Source organism: Oncorhynchus mykiss, chromosome 10 (genome assembly GCF_057628025.1).
Source record: "Oncorhynchus mykiss isolate SJ-2025 chromosome 10, ASM5762802v1, whole genome shotgun sequence".
Lineage (NCBI taxonomy): Eukaryota > Metazoa > Chordata > Actinopteri > Salmoniformes > Salmonidae > Oncorhynchus > Oncorhynchus mykiss.
Genome location: NC_143031.1, coordinates 66,988,632 through 67,010,906, shown reverse-complemented (window position 1 = coordinate 67,010,906; position 22,275 = coordinate 66,988,632). Strand labels below are relative to the sequence as shown.

Genomic DNA, 22,275 nt, shown 5'->3' with positions numbered 1-22,275 from the left:
ACCAACTTGCTGCTGCTCTGTCAGGTCAGAAAAAGGGTAGGACATTGTTTCAATTTTCCCCACCCAACAACAATATGTATCCATGTAACCCTATAGCAAATGTAGGATTCATTCATTTATATAAATAAACATTCAGTGGATTACAATACTCCTCCATCTTCCTTGAAAGGACTTCCCCATGCATGACTTAACCGCCATAAAAATCAAGTCCTCTTGCGTCTTTCATTTGTTACCTTAAGTACAAAATAAGGCAGCCCATTTTCAATTAGAAGGCCATCTGGAGATTACAGTTCTTTTAAACCTCTGACAGAACGAAAGTCCGTTATCTCTTGTACAGTTCCTTGATCAAATCAAATGTGACATTTCAGCGGACTAACAAGCAATTATATCAGGTAATCATATCAGTATAATATCGTATCATGATTATTTATGATATGGCCAATAAGGCTACTTGATAAGTGCTAGCGGAAATATTGTTGTGAAAATGTTTCTGCTTTTAATTTATTTACGTGAACTGACGTATTTCATAAGGACAATGGAACGTATTTCTGAAATATTTTCATCATAGAGAATCATGTTGAAAGAATGATCATAAGGATATCTCGTTATATATCACGCAAATTGCTTTATTCCCTACAACCAATATACGTTTTTTACGTATTGAGAACGTATTAGATATATCTTATAACGATGCTATTGCAAATAATTATATTATTATTAGGCCATGTAACTCCCTAAAATAATCGCAATTCGAGGCTTTTTCGATAGGAAATAGAGTTCTCAAGAGCCCCAAAGAAGACCCGGAGACAGAGAGAGCAGCTACAAGCACCATCATTGCGGGACTGCCGATGGGTCATTAATTTCTTTCAAAGGACTACCCCTAGTTAACGTGTTTTCTTGAAATTATGTTCACCATCATTTTCAGTTGAATTAATACGCTTTTAAAACCTTATTGACACATCCCCTTGTGCGCAGGGTTGTTATGGGGCCGAGTGGATCCAAACAAAACTTCCGTAACGTAATCAGTGCACGTTTGCAATCAGATTGAGTTACTGGCATGCTTTTGAAAACTGCAGACAATATAGGCCTATACTCATGGATCAAATCGGTAAGCAAAACAAACACTCAAAACTCCTGCCTTTCTATAACTGCTGTCTGTTGACATCACAATATTTCAATGTCACATTGATTGAGATCTATTTTAGGACTTAAAAAAGAGCAGAAAATCATTAAAAACCCAATAATCCTAAACCATAAATTGTAAAATGACACAAAAAAAAGAATAAAGGCTATGGGAACCGAATTTCCAATTTCCAAGAGCGTTGGGTTTGGGCTTTGAATTGGGAGGTGCGGTTTCAGATTGTTAAGAACATCCCCAACTTTGGCATCTGCTTGACATTTGGACCCGAGGAAGCCTTGCGTGAGAGTAACGCCAATAAAGATGCCAAAGCACATTTAAAACCTTGGGCAGAAAACATTATTGGTGGTTCCATACCAAAATAATGAAAGGAGATGCATGCGGTGCCATTTCCCCCCTCTTGCCTCTTTTCAAACTGTGATGTCATGGATAGTATTGCAAAAATGCCGGTTGCTGTGTTTCGGATGAACATAATTAGTCCAGCATGATCGCGTTTAGAGTTTGATGGTCAGTTCGCCAAAGTGTACGAGACTAGTGAAAGTAGGCCTATCATGCTGGCGTCAACTAGACGAAATAGTAGATAGGCCTATTTCCAGAATCGAAATAATCTTATCCATCCATATTCTTCTTCTTTTCATGTTATTTTATTTTTCTTGGGGGGGCTATTTGACTATAATAATGACAATGATATTTGTATTACTTTTATTATACCTGTGCAGCATAGGCCTGGCTTCTTTCAGATTAGCATCCGTTTTTGATTTACATGACCAAAAGTCTGGTAAATGGAACTCAACATTCCCCGTAACCTATCCAGAAAGATATTAAACGTTTGCTACAAAATTCGTAAACAGGTAGATTTTATCTTGAACTCTCAAACTGTATTTTGTATATGGCCTATTCTGAGGGTTAATTTTAGAATAGGCCTACTGTTCCTCAATAATATACAATATGAATGTTGGTAAATGTTATATTACAATTATTATTGTTGTTATTATTAGTCAAATTACAGCGTATAGTTTTATAATATAGGCTAGGCTATGGGATCGAAGCCTACCCAAATTCCCCCTGCTTTCATCCAGAGACCGCGCGTCTCAGCAGCGACAGCGTGGCGTCCCGCTCCCTCAGCAGGTAGTTGTGTTGACAAACTGCAGAATATGGAGAACCGTAAGGACTTCATCAATCATTCCAAATGAAAGGCAACCTCGGTGTCAGCCACCCCGAAAAAAAATGTTACCTGTATAAACAGCATCAACTATCGGAAACCCTGATTAGGCCATGGGAACAGAGCAGAATCAAATACAGCCTGTTCATTGGAAGGTAAAAAGAAAAATCTCATTTCATCATACATTTCAGTTTCAGATGCGCCTAGACTAAATTAAATGAACGGTATGGTCCAATAAATGAACATGTATGAGCTAGGCTAATAAGTTATGTGGAATAAAAATAGTGCAGAATAATAAACAATCACAATTTCCATTTAATGTTGCAAATGACTACAAAGTGCATAAAGAATAATAAGACACCTGCATGTAACTATATTAATGTTGCATGTACAATGTTATGGTCAGTGTGGTGAACTAACTGTAATCCTTATATCGTTCCTCCCTATGCGCATAATCGATTGTTTGGCACACATCTTCATCGACTGATTTACAGGGTCAACCCGTGCGTTATCGCTTTACTCAAGTTAAGAATCTGCCTTATCAGAAAGTAATTTATGTCAGTCAATTAAACACGACGATTCCTATGAACTAATGTAACTTGCATGTAGGATTCTCTTAAATAGTATTGCTTTTATATAATAAGAGTAATGGAAGGCGCTTGGAGCTCCTTTTGGCACAGTTGTAGTTATAGGTCCTCGATGTAGAATAACCCCGTGGTTGTTGCAACAATGATAGGTAGGCTATTAATCATATCTTAATTAGTACGAACATGTGTTTTACTGAAAAAGCTGGTACTAAATGAATGATTAAGCCAATGGATCGTGTCATCTAAAGTAGGTTACCAACCATTCAATCATGAACCATTTCAGTTCTCCATCCAATTTAGCTTAGTATTTGGCATTGCTATGTTTTTTTCGTAGGCCCTGAAAGGAGTCTTTGAGGAAGACAGATAAAGTTGAGTTATATATTCTCCCTCCTTGACATGGTACCTTGTCTCCCTGCGCTATGGAGAGCTAAAAAAGGGGTCAGGGTACACATTGCATCACCACTCTCTAAACTTTCTCAGATTGACCTCTCTCCCATGCAGCTCCAAGGGCCCTGTATCTCTCTGCTGACGGCCCCTGTGATGCTCTCCCTTTTCATTTACAGCACATAAAGCACACTCTGCTAGAGGTCGAGGGTCATGTTGTGTCTGGAGTCGATTTACTCCTGTCTATCTACACTGACAGGCTCAGAGGAACTCTATAGTTAATATATACACTATGGATTGTGGCTTTGAAAATGGGGTTTGGTAGTTTCGAGAGCCGTGTTGAGAGGTGTATATAGGTGACTTAATTCATAAATATAGTGTACATAGTCAAAGGGTGAATTAGTAATGGTCACAATCTTAAATATATAAAAACATTATGATCAATGTAGAAATAGTCACAGCTCAACACAAGGGGAATATTTTCTCAAGAGTTTAATTTGTATACAATCTAGACAGGTTTTTATTTCCAGTGTTGTCATTCAGCAACCCATCTCAGATGTAAATGGTTTTGTTAGGCTGTTGAAAAGGGAATTGTCTATAAAAATCTCAATCCATAAATCCACACAGGAAACTAAAACGTACATGGAATTGAAGAAAAGGAAAAGTCTGTACTGTCATTTGCTGCTGTTAAACTCAGTGTAATTAACATGTCATAAACATTACAATAATAATCTCAAATCACTTAAATTTAAATTCATCATGGTAGTGGAGAACATTAACTGTGCAAAGACTCAGTTCTCTGCATGCAGTCCAGGGCTCATACAAAATGTCAGTGCAAAAACAGGTCTACTTATGAGGGAAAAAAAAATCTGTTAAAATACGTCAAAATAAAAATGTTTCTTATATAAATCTCTATACTTAAATATATACATGTGCAAATCAAATCTGGGTTTTAATCAATTGTATGCAAACATTTACCACAGTTGTTAATTCTGCTCAGGTTCACATGTCAGTGTGGTCGTCATTTTCAACATTTTGTTTATTGGCACTAGAACTATTAATAAAGACTGCATGGCTAAGACATCAGATAGAAAACAAACAGTCCTTCAGATATGTGAGAACTAAATAGTGTGATGTATATATATATATATATATATATATATATATGAATCAGAAGACAGCAGTGTGGAGAGAACACCCCCTGGTTAAAGTGCTCACTAGTTAGTAATCATTAAAAGAAACAATCTGGTAGTCCTGGGTCACGTGCAATACTGAACACTGCATAAAGAAATGTCACGAATAGAGCGGACTTGATTCCTTATTCTACATGTCAGAGGTATGTCTGATCTAGATGACATATTTCTGGACATTTGTAGCAAATAGAATCAAGCCCTTCGAGTCACTGGGGAGAGGTTGGGAGAGAAAGAGTGACGTTGCAGTCATAGAATAGAATAGAGATTGACAGGAAGATTTAAACATGATAGAGGCATCAGTCCAGAGTCACACACATAAAACAAATCACAAGATAAATGTTGTCCGCAAAGGATGGTGGGAAAGATTAATGTTCATATCTGTGGTGTCACTTATGCTGTTTACACAGGCAGCCCAATTCTGATCTTTTTCTTCACTAATTGGTCTTTTGACCAATCAGATCTGGACGTGAAAAGATCAGATTTGATTGGTCAAAAGACCAATGAGTGGAAAAAAATAATCAGAATTGGGCTGCCTGTGTAAACGCAGGAAATCGGTGCTAGAGTCAGTGCCGGGATGTGTCCCAAATGCCACCCTATTCCCTATATAGTGCACTGCTTATGACACGAGCCCTATGGGTCCTGTTCAACTGTAGTGCAACACATAGGGAATAGGATGTCATTTGGGAATCAGCCTGTTTTTAAGGGGTAGAATGCTTGTCAACACAAAAGGATAAAGTAACATAGATACCTTCATTTACCAACATTACCTACCCCAGCTTGGGCAGAGGTAAAAATTCACTGAACAATTGTCCTCAACTTTGACACCTATTTTTCCATCAACAATCAAGAGCTGTATTACCAGTGTTGTGTTCATTAGGCACCAAATAGAATAAAATGGATTGCAACATTGAGAAACAAAATTGGACTTGTCCAATAAGAAACATTTATTTTCGTCTTCCGTAGGTGAAAAACGTTTTCAATTTTGCACACTAATTAATACGACCCAGCCGAGATGCATGCAGATGAGAGTTCACATTACAAACTCAAAATTGGATGCTCTGAGATTCCCATGGACATTCTACTCATCCACATACATCAATTCAGAGTATGACCCATGGCGATTACTTTACAACTCATAAAATACTTTGGAATGGACGCAAATAGACCTTTGAAGTTCTCTGCTAAAAATAAAAGGATTCCATGTTGTAAATGTGGTTGGATTAATTATTGTTGTGCCTCTTGGAAATTCATATTCATTCCATCCAATTGAATCCAGCTCACAAAGTTAAGGACAAAAATGCAGTGGAGTTTCTACCAGCCCATTAGTCCTTATTTTAAGTTCCTCTAAATCGTAAAAAACATTCCAACAAAAACAATAATTTAAAAAAGAAAACTAGAATATTAAACTCAAGAGTAATTCACAAAACAAAAACGGAGTATAATGTGAACCACAACTGCTAATTGTTGCTGTAGTAATATTCAGTCCTTGTTCATAGCATATGTTTAACTTCTTCTTGACTTCGTTAACATACTGGAGCTACACTTCTGCGTGGTTAAGCTGGAAGTAGTTGGTTATATTGTCATATGCTACTTTTGTGCTGAATATACGTCTAGCCTGTCTGAGGCTATATCTCACACCTTAAGATGTCACTTCATGTGGGCGGGCCAAATCGCTACGCTACTTGGTCTCCATTGGCTCTACAGCCGGAGAAGAGATTGCCTCCCACCCAGTATGGAAACAAGCATCATTGCTAGCAGTACAGGACCCTATATTAAGAATGACCAGCAACAACTATTGTCCAAAGTAGTATCTTGCATCAGTGCAATCACTGGTTCATGTATTCACCGACTTCCACTCCTCGTCACTTCCCGGTTAGGCCGCCACATGGCCTATGAGATAGATGTTGTCGTAAAGATGGCCGACAAAGTCCTCGCTGATGTTCTGGGCAGCGTGGCGCGTGTTGCGGATGAACTCGCGTTTGGACATCTTGTTCTTGACGTGCGGGCTGGTCAAGTCTATAGACAGCAGGATGAGCGAGTAGCAGAGCACATACACCGCATCTGGAGAGGAGAGATGGACAGAATGTGAGAGAGGTCAAACAAGTCCCAGCACCAAGCATACAATGAAAATTAAGTTGTATATGGAGCTGTGAGGTGGCAGCTAGCCTAGCGGTTAAGAGCGTTAACCCAAAGGTCGCTGGTTTGAATCCTGGGCAGACAAGGTGAAAAATCTGCCGATGTGACCTTGAGCAAGGCACTTCGTCACCCTGGATAATAGCGTCTGCTAAATGATAAATATATAAATAAATAAAAGTGATGGTGTTTACCTAAAAAATTATTTTAGACTTAAGATAAATAATGGCCAGCCCCAATGTTTTAGTTGATGTCTTTCTCAGTCCAGCATACTTTCTCTGTTCATTGTGTGGTCATCACTTGGCTGAGAGGGTGGGTGGGAGTTTAAGAACAAATGACAGGGAGACAGAGCGAAGGGAAGACCAGAAAAGAGCATCAGAACAAGAGAAGGGCAGATAAAGAAAAATAGCTTCATAATGACGTGTCTACAAAAAAAAAAAACACACATTCTGAAGTGTGAATAATATTCCTTTACAGGACACATAACAGGGAAGGAAAGAGACATGTCTACTCATATTCTCAGACCTTACAGTGTGGGTATCAGCCCTGGTTCTGGGCAGACTAAGAGGGGTTGAACAGGGGGTCTCTTTAGAGTGGGAGAGAGCGAGAGAAAGTGTGAGAGCGTACATCTCCGCTTCTCCTTTACTGCTCTGCCAATTCTATCGCCAGTAAGTTTATAATAAATCAGCCGGCTTCTCCTCCAGGACGACGCAGAGCGGCCGAGAACCGCACCAGATGTTATCACAACTCCGTTCTGTGATAGGAGAGTGAGGGCAGCGCTCCAGCCAAACACTTTAAACCCGTGGGATTATTGTGGCTTAAGGGACCAATGACAGTGTTAGTACAAAGATTTCTCACACATTTGAATCATGCAACAAGGACAGGACAACTTGGGTCAAGTGCAACATCAGAGCCCTTTGTAAATTACAGAGGCATTGTGGGGAGATCAACAGACGAGAGAAGACCTAAAGCCTGTGGGATTTGTTGAGCCTGGACCCTGAGTTAGGAGTTGTTCAACTGTGGCAGAAACTGGCAGGTGGTTGCAGGCGCTGTTGACAAGACAAGACCAGACAGACGCATGATGTCAGGTGTTTACAGTGACATCACCTATTCCTTTTAGCTCCTAGTGGAGTAAAGGGCCTTTTACAGTACTTGGGTCTTCTAGGGCTCAGTCCTCTAAAGCAGACCTACTGGTTGAATCCATCTGTCACTGCGGCCCCACTCAGCCCAAGCCATCTCACTTGGGTTGAGGTTGGGTGATTGTGGAGGCCAGGTCATCTGATGCAGCACTCCATCACTCTCCTTCTTGGTCAAATAGCCCTTACACAGCCTGGAAGTGTGTGTTGGGTCATTGTCCTGTAGAAAAACAAATGATAGTCTCACTAAGCCCAAACCAGATGGGATGGCAAAATGCTGTGGTAGCCATGCTGGCTAAGTGTGCCTTGAATTCTAAATAAAAATCAGCAACAGTGTCACCAGCAAAGCACACCCACACACCTCCTCCTCCATGCTTCACGGTGGGAACCACACATGCAGAGATCATCCGTTCACCTACCTGCGTCTCATGGCGGTTGGAACCAAACTCTCAATTTCATGGCGTTTGGAACCAAAAATTAAAAAATTGGACTCAAATGTCCATTGCTCGTGTTTCTTGGCCCAAGCAAGTCTTGTCTTCTTATTGGTGTCCTTTAGTAATGGTTTCTTTGCAGCGATTCGACCATGAAGTCTCCTCTGAACCGTTGTTGTTGAGATGTGTCTGTTACTTGAACTCTGAAGCATTTATTTGGGCTACAATTTCTGAGGCTGGTAACGCTAATGAACCTATCCTCTGCAGCAGAGGTAATTCTGGGTCTTCCTTTCCTGTGGCGGTCCTCCTGAAAGCCAGTTTCATCATTGCGCTTGATGGTTTTTGCAACTGCACTTGAAGAAACGTTCAAAGTTAACATTTTCCAGATTGACTGTCCTTCAGGTCTTATAATTCTTGTCAAAATATGCACTTGGTCCTTTACCAAATAGTGCAATCTTCTGTACACCACACCACCCCTACCTTGTCACAACACAACTGATTGGCTCAAACGCATTAAGGAAAGAAATTCCACAAATTAACAAGGCACACCTGTTCATTGAAATGCATTCAAGGTGATTACCTCATGAAGCTGGTTGAGAGAATGCCAAGCGTGTGCAAAGCTGTCATCAAGGCAAGGGGTGGCTACTGAATCTCAAATATATTTTGATCTGTTTAACACTTTTTTCGGTTACTACATGATTCCACGTGCCATTTCATAGTTTTGATGTCTTCACTATTATTCTAATGTAGAAAATAGTAAAAATAAAGACAAACAATCAAGATGTGCTTTAAGTGTAGATTTATCCTTAAATTTAACGGTTTTGTAAAAATTATTGTATGAACCATTTAGGAATTACAACCATTTTGTATACATACTTGGACAAACTGACAATCAAATTAAATTACTTAATACTTGGTTGCAAATCCTTTGCAGTCAATGACTGCCTGAAGTCTGGAACCCATAGACATCACCAGATGCTGTGTTTCTTCCCTGGTGATGCTCTGCCAGGCTTTTACTGCAGCAGTCTTCAGTTCCTGCTTGTTCTTGGGGAGTTTTGCCTTCAGCAAGTGAAATGCATTCTCAAATTCGATTCAGGTCAGGTGATTGACTTGGTTATTGCAGATTATTCCACTTCTTTGCCTTAAAAAAAGTATTGGGTTGCTTTCGCAATATGCTTCGGGTCAATGTCCCTCTGCACTGTGAAACACCGTCCAATGAGTTTTGAAGCATTTGGCTGAATCTGAGCAGATAATATAGCCCTAAACACTTCAGAATTCATCCTGCTGCTTTTGTCAGCAGTCACATCAATAAATACAAGGGAAGCAGCCATACATGCCCACGCCATAACACGACCTCCGCCATGCTTCACAGATGAGGTGGTATACTTCGGATCACGAGCAGTTCCTTCCCTTCTCCATACGCTTCTAATCATTCTGGTACAAGTTGATCTTTGTCTCATCTGTCCATAGCATGTTGTTCCAGAAATGTACAGGCTTTTTTTTACATGTTTTTTGGCAAACTCTAAAGCTGTGTTCCTGTTTGAGGCTTACCAATGGTTTACATCTTGTGGTAAACCCTCTGTATTCACTCTGGTGAAGTCTTCTCTTGATTGTTGACTCTGACACAGATACACCTGCCTCCTGGAGGGTGTTCTTGATCTGGACAACTGTTGTGAAAAGGGTTTTCTTCACCAGGGAATTCATTCTGTCATCCACCACAGTTGTTTTCAGTGATCTTCCAGACCTTTTGGTGTTCCTGAGCGTTATTTATTTCTAAGAATGTACCAAATAGTTGATTTGGCCACACCTAATGTTACTGATGGGTTTGTTTTGATTTTTCATGCCTAATGATGTCTTCCTTCAATGGCAAGGACAGCTCTTTGGATTTCATATTGAGGGTTAACAGCAACAGATTCCAAATGCAAATGCCACACTTGAAATCAACTCTATACCTTTTATCTGCTTACCTGTAAATTAACTAATGAGGGAATAACACACACCTGGCCATGGAACAGCTGAGCAGCCAATTGTCCAATGACTTTTGGTCCCTTAAAAATGGGGGGGGGGCACATAAAAAGTGCGGTAATTCCTACACCATTCACCTGATTTGGATGTAAATACCCTCAAGCTCATATTCATTCTTTCATTTTAACTCCAATATGCTGTGGTAGACAGCTAAAGCAATAATAACAACATGGTCAATGGCCAAAAATGTATGATCTGACTGTATATATTTGAGTATTTTACACCCTTTTTCTCCCCAATTACAATCTTGTCTCGTCGCTCCAACTCCCCAACGGGCTCGGGGAGGCGAAGGTCGAGTCATGCGTCCTCCAAAACATGACCCACCTAACCGCACTTCTTAACTCATGCCCCCTTAACCTGGAAGCCAGCCGCACCAATGTGTCAGAGGAAACACCGTTCAACTGACGACCGAGGTCAGCCTGCAGGCACCTGGTCCGCCACAAGGAGTCGCTAGAGTGCGATGAGCCAATTAACCCGGACGACACTGGGACAATTGTGTGCCGCCCTATCACGGCCGGTTGTGATCTATAGTGACATATCTAGCACTGCGATGCAGTGCCTTGTGCCACTCAGGAGGCCCATATATTTTTATATAAAAATAAACATTTCTCTTACAAAAGTAGTGTACTGGGCCTTTACTAGTCCTATATTAGCAGACCGATATAGCACTCTATAGCGCGGGCAGACGGCTAGATCATCGGCAAAAAAGAAAAACAAACATTGCAGCACCCACACACATCTTGCCTCTAACTCAACACCTGTCAGGTCTACAATTCCCATGAATTAATGTATTACTACAATTCCCCCCCACTAAACATCCTGTAGAACTACAACTCCCTCCGCTCATATAGGCTGAATTAACATAACACGCACCAGAACTACAATCTCCTCCACTCATCCGACTTCCCTAAACACCCTGCAGATTAGAACTACAACTCCCTGCAGTGCACTGACCTGGGCTGAGACCCACATCCCGGACCAGGACAGGGTTGCAGGCGCAGAAGCGGTGGGAGAACTTGGTGATGAGCGTCTCCAGATATTCGCCCCTCTCCTCTGGGGCGTGGATGTGCCTGAAGAAGTCCCTCAGTGCGTTGGGCAGGAACTGGTTACTGAAGTTGTGCAGCGTGACCAGCTCGTCCAAAACATCTCTCCTGCAATTAGAGACAAGCCAATAAGAATTTGAAAAAAGCCCAGTGAGAATTTGAGAAAAGCCCAGTGAGAATTTGAGAAAAGCCCAGTGAGAATTCAATAAAGAAAACCCACCTCTCATCTAGGTATACCCTCAGCATTTTCCAGTTGAGCGTGCGAGTGCAGAAGATGAACTTGGCCAGCTCCTTGGGGTGGTCCACCAGTATGCCTTTGGACATGAAGTAACTGATACCCTATTGGGGGGGGGGGGGAGAAAGAGGGATTAGAGGGGGAGAGTAGAGACCCAGCACCATTTCAGTCCATCACACAGCTATCACATGCCCTTTAAGTGGCTGGCCATAGCGAGCCTAATCCACTTAGCGATACAGACAGACCAAAGAACGCCATTAGAATGTTCCACAGATTCTCAGGAACCAGGCTTTGACCTGCAGTGACCTTCAAGGCTGATGTCTTTCAGAATGTATGCATCGGCAGTAAACAAGTAATTTAGCTGGTAGTCATTTGTCTTCAAGGTGGGCTGAAGTGTGGTGGGTTTGATGTGTAAAGTGTGGTGGGTTCAATGTGTACTCACTATTTCTAAATCATATTTTTTTTGTGGTAAAAAAAATCAAGAATCAATAACGTAGTGAAAAAAAGCGAATTGGTCCATATACATATATATACTGAACAATTTCCCGGAAACAGATTAAGCCGGCTTTATCTACGTCCGGGAAACCGGAGTGTTTCAGTGGGGAAGTGGTGCTTTAAAAAGGTGGACGAGGCATTTGGGATAAAGGTGAAAAAGAGATGACTTACCTCCTGATGGTTAGCGTTGAACGTCAGACTGCCTTCATCTAGCATCATGTAGAGTCTTCTATATGAGAAGCCATAGGGAAGCCTTCTATTGTAGATGGAACAGTGACCCCATGTGGACTTACACAAACTAGGGCACAGCCAGAGAGAGAGAGAGCGAGCAAGTCAGGGAACAAGCGAGGGACAGAGAAAGGGAGGACTGCAATTAGAAACATGATCACCCAATCAACTCTTTGAACCATTAAAGAAAAGCACATTGTCACACAGAACCTGGTACATGTTATACCTACTTGTGGCAAGCACCATTTAAAAATGGTTAAAAACATAGATTAATCTGTAATGGTGTATCAGGTCCTGTCCTGCAGCACACTTCTCATTGGCTGCGTTCACACAGGGAGCCCGATTCTGATATTTTGTCCAATAATTGGTCTTTTGACCAATAACATCAGAACTTTTCACGTTTTTTAAAAAGCTGATCTTATTTGGTCAAAATACCAATTAGTGATAATTGTTTTGAATAATTCATTCTGAACACCCACTAAATGACCAAGTCAGTCTACTACTCACCCCTGCTTCCCTTCCACAGACCCTGTCAGTCTACTACTCACCCCTGCCTCCCTTCCACAGACCCTGTCAGTCTACTACTCACCCCTGCCTCCCTTCCACAGACCCTGTCAGTCTACTACTCACCCCTGCCTCCCTTCCACAGATCCTGTCAGTCTACTACTCACCCCTGCCTCCCTTCCACAGACCCTGTCAGTCTACTACTCACCCCTGCCTCCCTTCCACAGACCCTGTCAGTCTACTACTCACCCCTGCCTCCCTTCCACAGACCCTGTCAGTCTACTACTCACCCCTGCCTCCCTTCCACAGACCCAGTCAGTCTACTACTCACCCCTGCCTCCCTTCCACAGACCCTGTCAGTCTACTACTCACCCCTGCCTCCCTTCCACAGACCCTGTCAGTCTACTACTCACCCCTGCCTCCCTTCCACAGACCCTGTCAGTCTACTACTCACCCCTGCCTCCCTTCCACAGACCCTGTCAGTCTACTACTCACCCCTGCCTCCCTTCCACAGACCCTGTCAGTCTACTACTCACCCCTGCCAGAGGTACTCGTCGTGGCCCAGGTCCTGCCACACGCAGGATGCCAGACAGAGGTCTGTAGCGTTCAGGTAGGACAGGATGGTGATGCTGAGCTCTGGAGGAAGCATCTCCAGGTCTATGAAACCCTGCTGCTCCTTCCCCCGGCGGGCACGCAGCAGCTGGTAGATGTCTGCCCCTTGGCAGTGCTGGGGGTGGCGCCGCGGGTGGGGGTGAGGTGGCAGGTCGCCCACCCCGGGGGAGGGGGGAGCCTGGCCTGGGTTAACCCCCATCTCCATCCCCAAATCCTGGGGATCTCCGTCAAGGCCAGGTCCAGCATCCCAGTGCTCTCCGTACTCCTGCTGCAGCTGCTGGTTCCTGGCCACCCTCCACAGCCCCTGACCCATCTGCAGGATCTGGTGTATAGGCAAGACAACACAGGCAGCACAGTCTGCATGTGTCACATAGGGAATAGGTTCCCTCAGGAGGAATATCAAACAGAAGTAGCTCAGTGGTCTAGTTACTAGGCATTAAATTGGGAATTTCCTGGCCATCCAATCTGGCCTTAAATAGCCATGTACTCTTATAATCTCCACCCGGCACAGCCAGAAGAGGAGTGGCCACCCCTCAGAGCCTGATTCCTTTCTAGGTTTCTTCCCAGGTTCCTGCCTTTCTAGGGAGTTTTTTTCTGTGCATTGCTGCACTGCATTGCTTGCTGTTTGGGGTTTTAGGCTGGGTTTCTGTATAGCCCTCTGACATCTGCTGATGTAAAACGGGCTTTATAATTACATTTGAGTGATCCCAAAGTCCTATTTTAACAATCCAATATAGTAACGGAGACCATCATTCTACCTTGTTTAAATGTTTGGGCAGCTGGATTACTTCCTGGTTAATTTAGTCACTGGCATGGCAACAGCTGATGGTAGGCATAGCAGGCTAACTCCAAGATAGCTATGCTGAGTCACTGAAGGGCTCAGCGGTTGTCACAAAATAGAGAAACATCCGTGACGGGTTTATTTAATCTGGATTCAGACCCTAGCTGTTTGTCCGCAGAAACATCTCAACGATTGCCTCTACTTTCATGTGTCATCTCGCATACATTAGCCCAATCAAATCAAAGCAATTGCTTCCTGAAAGTGCACTCTGGAACAGTCTCAAGGGGTCGAGGCAGATTCTAATGTGACTTTACACAACAAGCCATTTCAAAATATACTGAACAAAAATATAAATGCAACAATTAACGATTTTGCAGAGTTACAGTTCACAGATTGACGTGGTATTATTTTATAAACCAGAAGTAGCCTCAGTTAACCCGCTAGGTGACATGCATTCAACTCTCTCCGACTCCCCTGTCAGTCAGTCTCAGTGAGTGGGTTTGTAGCTTAATTTCTAATTCTTGTGTTTTAGTCATACATTTGTTTCCCCTTTAACTTAGCTCGGATAGAGCTTGTGAGTAAGCATTTCACTCTAAGGTCTACTACACCTGTTGTAGTTGGCACGTGACAAATAACATGTCAGACAGTTTACACTACAGGCAATCTTCTCTCTTGTAATAGCATCTTAGAATGGTTCAGAGCGGAATCATAGCCTGGTCCCAGATTTGTTTGTGCCATCTTAACAATCACCACAGGAGTTGGCGATTGTTAAGACAGCCCAAACACATCTGGGATCAAGCTAGAATCTTCCATCCCTGTCACTACAGCTGAATGTCAATTCCAGCCTATTTAGCCTACCCACTGCTCGGAATTCCTCACGTTCTCAATTCTCTGTTTCCCCATGTGATGTGGGCATGCACCTAGGCTTCTCACCGCTACATTGCTCTTGTTATTCAGCATTCCCTGCTTGCTGCTGGAGCATTAAGACTGTAGGCTGCTCAAAAAACACACTTGGGAATGTCTTAAAGCTACAATATGTAACTTTTTGGGCAAGCTGACCAAATTCAAAGAAATGTGTGTTCTAGATATGTCAGTCTCATTAAAAGCAAGTCTAAAAAGTGGTAGGTATGTTCTTTGTAAGCTATGTCCATGATTCCTGTTATGTTTATTTTTTAGCATCTTTTACTTTTGTACACAAGCTTCAAACTAGGTGTCGACCGATTAATTAGGGCCGATTTCAAGTTTTCATAACAATCGGAAATCGGTATTTTTGGGCGCCGAGTTCCGATTATCATTTTAATTAAATTTGTATATATTTTTTTATTTTATACCTTTTATTTAACTAGGCAAGTCAGTTAAGAACACATTCGTATTTTCAATGCCTGCCTAGGAACTGTGGGTTAACTGCCTTGTTCAGGGGCAGAACGACAGATTTTCACCTTGTCAGCTCAGCGGCTCCAATCTTGCAACCGCACAGTTAACTAGTCTAACGCTCTAACCATTGCACTCCGAGTAATCTGCCTGTTACGCGAATGCAGTAGAAGCCAAGGTAAATTTCTAGCTAGCATTAAACTTATCTTATAAAGAAACAATCAATCATAATCACTAGTTATAACTACTAATCCAGTTTAGCAGGCAATATTAACCAGGTGAAATTGTGTCATTTCTCTTGCGTTCATTGCACGCAGAGTCAGGGTATATGCAAGTTTGGGCTGCCTGGCTCATTGCGAATTAATTTGCCAGAATTTTACGTAATTATGACATACATTGAAGGTTGTGCAATGTAACAAGAATATTTAGACTTAGGGATGCCACCCGTTAGATAAAATACCGAACGGTTCCGTATTTCACTGAAATAATAAACGTTTTGCTTTCGAAATGATAGTTTCCGGATTCGATCATATTAATGACCAAAGGCTCATATTTCTGTGTGTTATTATGTTATAATTAAGTCTGATTTGATAGAGCAGTCTGACTGAGCAGCAGCAGGCCCGTAATCATTCATTCAAACAGCAATTTCGTGCGTTTTGCCAGCAGCTCTTCGCAAGCACAGCTCTGTTTATGACTTCAAGCCTATCAGCCTAATGGCTGGTGTAACCGATGTGAAATGGCTAGCTAGTTAGCTGGGTGTGCGCTAATACTGTTTCAAACGTCACTCGCCTTTTAGATTTGGAGTAGTTATTCCCCTTGCGCTGCAAGGGCCACGGCTTTTGTGGAGCGATGGGTAACGATGCTTCGAGTGTGGCTGTTGTCGATGTGTTCCTGGTTCGAGCCCAGGTTGGGGCGAAGAGGGGGACGGAAGCTATACTGTTACACTGGCAATACTATAGTGCCTATAAGAACATCCAATAGTCAAAGGAATATGAAAAACAAACGGTATAGAGAGAAATAGTTCTATAAATACTATATTATCTACAACCTAAAACCTCTTACCTTGGAATATTGAAGTCTCATGTTAAAAGGAACCACCAACTTTCATATGTTCTCATGTTCTGAGCATGGAACTTAAACGTTAGCTTTTTTACATGGCACATATTACTTTCTTCTCCAACACTTTGTTTTTGAATTATTTAAATCAAATTGAACATGTTTCATTATTTATTTGAGGCTAAATTGATTTTATTGATGTTTTATATTAAGTTAAAATAAGTGTTAATTCAGTATTATTGCAATTGTCGTTATTACAAATAAACAACTTTTTAAATATATATATATATATATATTTATTATTATTATTATTTTTTTAAATCGGTCGATTAATCAGTATCTGCTTTTTTGGTCCTCCAATAATCAGTATCGGCGTTAAAATCATAATCAGTTGACCTCTAATTTAAACAGTTGAAAATACAAAATAAATTGGATATGGAAAACATATTTCACAGCGGTTTAGACGGTACAATGATTCTCTACACTGACTGATTATTTTGTCAAACAGAAATTAGGAAAACTATTAGAATTTTATGTTGCATCTTTAAAGTTGACACGAGTCTGTCTACTGGTTATATGGTGAGAGGGTTACTGTAGGTCATAGATGGTCCTAGACATGTAGGCCTAGACTAGGTCTAGATACATAGCCTAAACTGTTTGGATTAGTTCAACTGACCTAAGGGTGCATTTGTTCAAATGTGGATTGATGTCTTACTGTCATACTTATGACAGCCTGGCTTGCTAGTCAATTATTTTAATAATTTTCTGAACAAATAATTCAGTAGAAAGAGCAAACTTGCACAGTGCATGGTGTGATCACATTGGCTGAACTGATGTATTGGGAATGCACAGGACAGGCATATGGTTGGTCTAAATTGGTAGTTGGTTCATGGGGTGGGGCATTCAAATTAGTTGGGTTTGGGGGGTGTTTTAACTGAATCTGGTGTTTGCAAACATATCATTTGAGTTTAAAATGAGCAACTATCTACAGTGGGTTTTGACTTCTTAGTGATGGAAAAACAGGTGGTAGCCTACCTGTACGGAGAATGTTGTACCCAATGTTCTGTGTACAGTCGATAAAGTGACGCACAATACAGATTCTGAGAAATAATTCTGATCAGCTGTCTACTGAATGTACAATCTTTAACAAACTAATGCAAACGTTTCGCTAGTGAGAAGGACATTCATACATACCTGTAGTCATGTAATAAGAACTGTCTCTTGGTGAACAGAGGGACCATACTCTGTCAAGCACTAGAGTTATGTGCCCCATCGTCTGTAGACGTTTGCCTAATTCAGTAATTGGATAAACTGTCAAACAAAGTCAGACAGTAGTGGGCTGGAAATACGTTCAGTGTCTTGCTGTAAACAACATCAACATTGAAGTTATGTTCAGAAGCTTATATATAATAATTTCACTATCAAGCCAAATTGACCTAAAGCCCTCGCCTTTCTTCAATATAATTATTACAAGCCAACCAGCCATCGTCTTGTCAATGACCGACCATTGTAACCAGCGCCACCTACCTGAATTGTATGGAAGATTGTACCGCCGCCGCGACGTATACACAGTCCAGAACGTAAACAACTTCGGTGGGAATAGTTTTGGGTCTTCTACCGGTAACCAGATGTTCCCATCTCCGCTGAATGCTGGCCAAAAATACCCACTATCGTCACTGTTGTAGAGAAAAACTGCTCACAAAGTGACAACAGGCCTAATCTGCCCCTATCACTCAATATAGGGCTTCCTCAACTCCTCCTTTCTCCCTCCTCTTTTCACACGCACTGTTGTCTGGTTTGACGTTTCGCTTGTTGTTGGTGGAAATGACGTGGCTGTAACTGAGTAAATCCATCTAACGATTGTGAATGGTACTTAACTATGATATATACAATCGTTCAATTGTTTTGTTTAAAAAATATTATTATAGAAAAAATGTCGGCCTACACAGAAATCCATTGGACTTTTTACAAAAAAATCTGCAGTGCATTGCTTTGTTTCTTCTAACACATTAAAGGTAGCTAACCAGAATACTTTTGTTTTCCTTTCAACTACAGACAGGAAAGACGGCGTTTTACATGGATTTAGTAAGTTCAGCTTGTTTCATAAGTCGTCCTCAGTTTACCATCGACATTAAAACCAGAATTCAACAAACAAAACTTTTACCGCCATGTAGCTACGAATGTGCTCTTTTGAATCTTCCTTCTAGTTTTTCTGATTCACTTATCATAGCAACCAATCGCGGCAGTTATGTTATTTACCCGGGCAAAACAAACTAAATACATGTCCAGTTAGCGAGCTAATTTGGCAAGCCCTTCTACTTAAATACAAGGTAATTTATTATATTTTGTGTTATGGTATGTTTCAGTAGCTGCTACAACGTGTCACCTCAACAAAATCTAACGTTAGCAAGTAACTTGCTGGAAAGCTGTGTTGGTAGCTAGCCAACATTTAACGTTACATAGCTAACGTTATATTGTTTGTTAGTTAGCTAGTTGGTGTTTTATCCATTCGTTGCAAAAATTAGTTAAACGGGAGAATTGTTGTGGTAACGTTACCTGTCTGTCATTTGCATCTTCAAGGTCCACAATGATGTCAACCGGTGATTTGAAAGGATGTCTTCGGAAGCTGGATGCTCAACTACGGGCATTGAAGTACCCAAGAGAGGTCGACTATAATGGGTATGTTAGCTAGGTCATGGATTTAAAAAAATGGTGCCAGTGCTAACTAAACAATTGTGCCACGTTCCCAAACTTTTTGGGCTGTACAATCTGTCGGCACCTGTGTTGTGGTTGTTCAGTTGATGGCCACATGATGGCTCCACTATTCAGTCTCTTAGTTGCAGTGTAGGAGATGTTTGAACATTTGTGTCATTTTTACTTGCTTACATTGGAGAAATAAATCCCCCATATATTTATTCATTCATTCTGATATCTAGTGAGCTCCAAACGTATTGGGGCAGTGACCATTTTTGTGGTTTGGCTCTGTACTCCAGTACCTGATTTGACCATCAGGTGTGCCAAGACTGGTGGACAGTGGGTTGACACTTTGGATTTGAAATGATACAATGATTGAGTTTTAAAGTGCAGAATGTCAGCTTTCATTTGAGGGTATGAACCGTTTAGAAATGACGACAATTTTTGTACATAGTCCCTCCATTTTTGCTATCGTTATTAGATAGATCTGAATGAATCGTGAATAATGATGAGTGAGAGTTCGATACACAAATATCATACACCCCCAAATGCTAATCTCCCCTGTTATTATATTGGGAGAGGTTAGTATGTCTTGGGGTATGATATTTGTGAGTCTAACTTTGTCACTCATCATCATTTACAATTCATTCAGGACTATCTGTAATCATTGTAGCATCCCCATGAATGTATAAGTGTTTAGAAGCACATTATATTCTTACTTAAAAGGAAAGTGGCTCAAATGACACAATACCTTATTTACCATTCATTTGTATTGGGCATAAAATAATCTGAAACGCAACCAAAACAAACAGCAAATGCATCCAACAAGTTTGTAGAGTCACAAGCTTGATGTAATCATTGCATGCTAGGAATATGGGATCAGATACTGAACTTTTGACAACTTTAATACACATGCTAATTTGTCTCAATACTTTTGGTCCCCTAAAATTGGGGTCTATATGAAAATACCCTCAAATTAAAACTGACAGTCAGTATTTGACTATGAAGTTAAAATGCAAAGTATTGGAGTACAGAGCCAAAACAACGTGTCACTTTCCCAATACTTTTGGAGCTCACTGTATACAGTATACATGGAGTATACCAAACATTAAGAACACCTTCCTAATAATGAGTTGCCCTCAGAGCATCAATTCATCGTGGCATGACTCTACAAGGTGTCAAGCGTTTCACAGGGATGCTGGCCCATGTTGACTCCAATGCTTCCCACATTTTTTTCAAGTTGGCTGGATGTCCTTTGTGTGGAGGACCTTGATACACACAGGAAACTGTTGAGTGTGGAAAAACCCAGCAGTGTTGCAGCCCTTAACAAAAACTGGTGCCTCTGGCACCTACTAACATACCCCGTTAAAAGGAACTGAAATATGTTGTCTTGCCCATTCACCTTCGGAATGGCACAAATACGGGATCGGGGCACCACCAGTACAGAGCTTGCTCAGGAATGGCAGCAGGCAGGTGTGAGTGCATCTGCACACACAGTGAGGTCGAAGACTTTTGGAGGATGGCCTGGTGTCAAGAAGGGCAGCACAGAAGCCACTTCTCTCCAGGAAAAACATCGGGGACAGACTGATATTCTGCAAAAGGTACAGCGATTGGACTGCTGAGGACTGGGGTAAAGTCATTTTCTCTGAAGAATCCCCTTTCCGATTGTTTGGGTCAGTCCTACGTCATGCCAACAGTAAAGCATCCTGAGACCATTCATGTGTGGGGTTGCTTCTCAACCAAGGGAGTGGGCTCACTCACAATTTTGCCTCAGAACACAGCCATGAATAAAGAATTGTACCAACACATCCTCCAAGAGCAACTTCTCCCAACCATCCAGGAACCATTTGGTGATGAACAATGCCTTTCCAGCATGATGGAGCATCTTGCCACAAGGCAAAAGGGATATCTAAGTGGCTCGGGGAACAAACATCGATAGTTTGCGTCCATGGCCAGGAAACTCAGACCTTAATCCCATTGAGAACTTGTGGTCAATCCTGAAGTGGAGGGTGGTCAAACAAAACCCCACAAATTCTGTCAAACTCCAAGCATTGATTATGCAAGAATGTGTTGCCATCAGTCAGGATGTGGCCCAGAAGTTAATTGACAGCATACCAGGGCGGATTGCAGAGGTCTTGAAAAAGAAGGGTCAACACTACAAATATTGACTCTTTGCGTCTTCATGTAATTGTCAATAAAGACCTTTGACACTTATGAAATGCTTGTAATTATACTTCAGTATTTCATAGTAACATCTGACAAAAATATCTAAAGACACTGAAGCAGCAAACTTTGTGAAAATTAATATTTGTCATTCTCAACTTTTTGCCATTAATCCGTAGGGATGGTGCCATGTTTCCTCCAGACGTGACGCTTGGAATTTAGGTCAATCTTGGTTTCATCAGATCAGAGAATCTTGTTTCTCATTGTTGGAGAGTCTCTGGGTGCCTTTTGGCAAACTCCAAGCGGGCTGTCATGTCTCTTACTGATGAGGGGCTTCCGTCTGGCCACTCTACCATAAAGGCCTGATTGGTGGAGTGCTGCAGAGATGGTTGTCCTTCTGGAAGGTTCTCCCAGCTCCACAGAGGAGCTCTGTCAGAGTGACCATCGGGTTCTTTGTCACCTCCCTGACCAAGGCCCTTCTCCACAAATTGCTCAGTTTGGCTTGACGGCTAGCTCTAGGAAGAGTCTTGGTGATTCTAAACTTCTTCCATTTAAGAATGATGGAGGCCATTGTGTTCTTGTGGACCTTAAATGCTGCAGACATTTTTTGGTACCCTTCCCCAGATCTGTGCCTCGACACAATCTTGTCTCGGAGCTCTAAGGAAAATTCCTTCGACCTCATCGCTTTGTTTTTGCTCTGACATGCACTGTCAACTGTGGGACCGTATATAGACAGGTGTGTGCCTTTCCAAATCATTTCCAATCAATTGAATTTACCACAGGTGGACTCATCAAGTTGTAGAAACATCTCAAGGATGATCAATGGAAACAGGATGCACCTCAGCTCAATTTCAAGTATCATAGCAAAGGGTCTGAATACTTACAGTATGTAAGTAAGGTATGT

General features: G+C 41.6%; 2 protein-coding genes across 7 annotated transcripts in view; one reads left to right on the top strand and one right to left on the bottom strand.

Moving 5' to 3' along the window:
* Nucleotides 1–3,748: 3,748 nt before the first annotated feature.
* On the bottom strand, nucleotides 3,749–18,481 carry LOC110534492 (F-box only protein 8). 2 transcript variants are annotated; one of them, XR_002475130.2, is made up of 7 exons: nucleotides 18,042–18,481; nucleotides 13,231–13,628; nucleotides 12,134–12,260; nucleotides 11,453–11,571; nucleotides 11,144–11,340; nucleotides 7,789–7,953; nucleotides 5,385–6,525 (listed from the first exon to the last, which is right to left on the bottom strand). XR_002475130.2 is itself a non-coding variant. In XM_021619371.3 (6 exons), exons 2-6 carry the CDS (start codon nucleotides 13,617–13,619, stop codon nucleotides 6,338–6,340), a joined length of 1,020 nt encoding a protein of 339 aa, XP_021475046.1. In that variant the 5' UTR covers nucleotides 13,620–13,628; nucleotides 18,042–18,481; the 3' UTR covers nucleotides 3,749–6,337. The 2 variants fall into 2 exon arrangements, 1 of the variants encoding a protein (XP_021475046.1); XM_021619371.3 differs by lacking the exon at nucleotides 7,789–7,953 and having other exon boundaries at nucleotides 3,749–6,525.
* LOC110534491 (centrosomal protein of 44 kDa) overlaps nucleotides 18,326–22,275 on the top strand; it is an 11,098-nt gene continuing 7,148 nt past the window's right edge. For 2 of the 5 annotated variants that reach the window (XR_002475129.3, XM_021619368.3), the window contains exons 1-2: nucleotides 18,591–18,844; nucleotides 19,095–19,193. Coding sequence is in view for 3 of the 5 variants with exons in the window: in XM_021619368.3 (XP_021475043.2) it covers nucleotides 19,102–19,193 (92 nt within the window). In the remaining 2 variants the exon portion in view is untranslated. Of the gene's footprint in view, nucleotides 18,384–18,408; nucleotides 18,845–19,094; nucleotides 19,194–22,275 lie in introns of those variants that run through there. The other 3 variants (XM_021619369.2, XR_016483890.1, XM_090187592.1) reach the window with 3 other exon arrangements.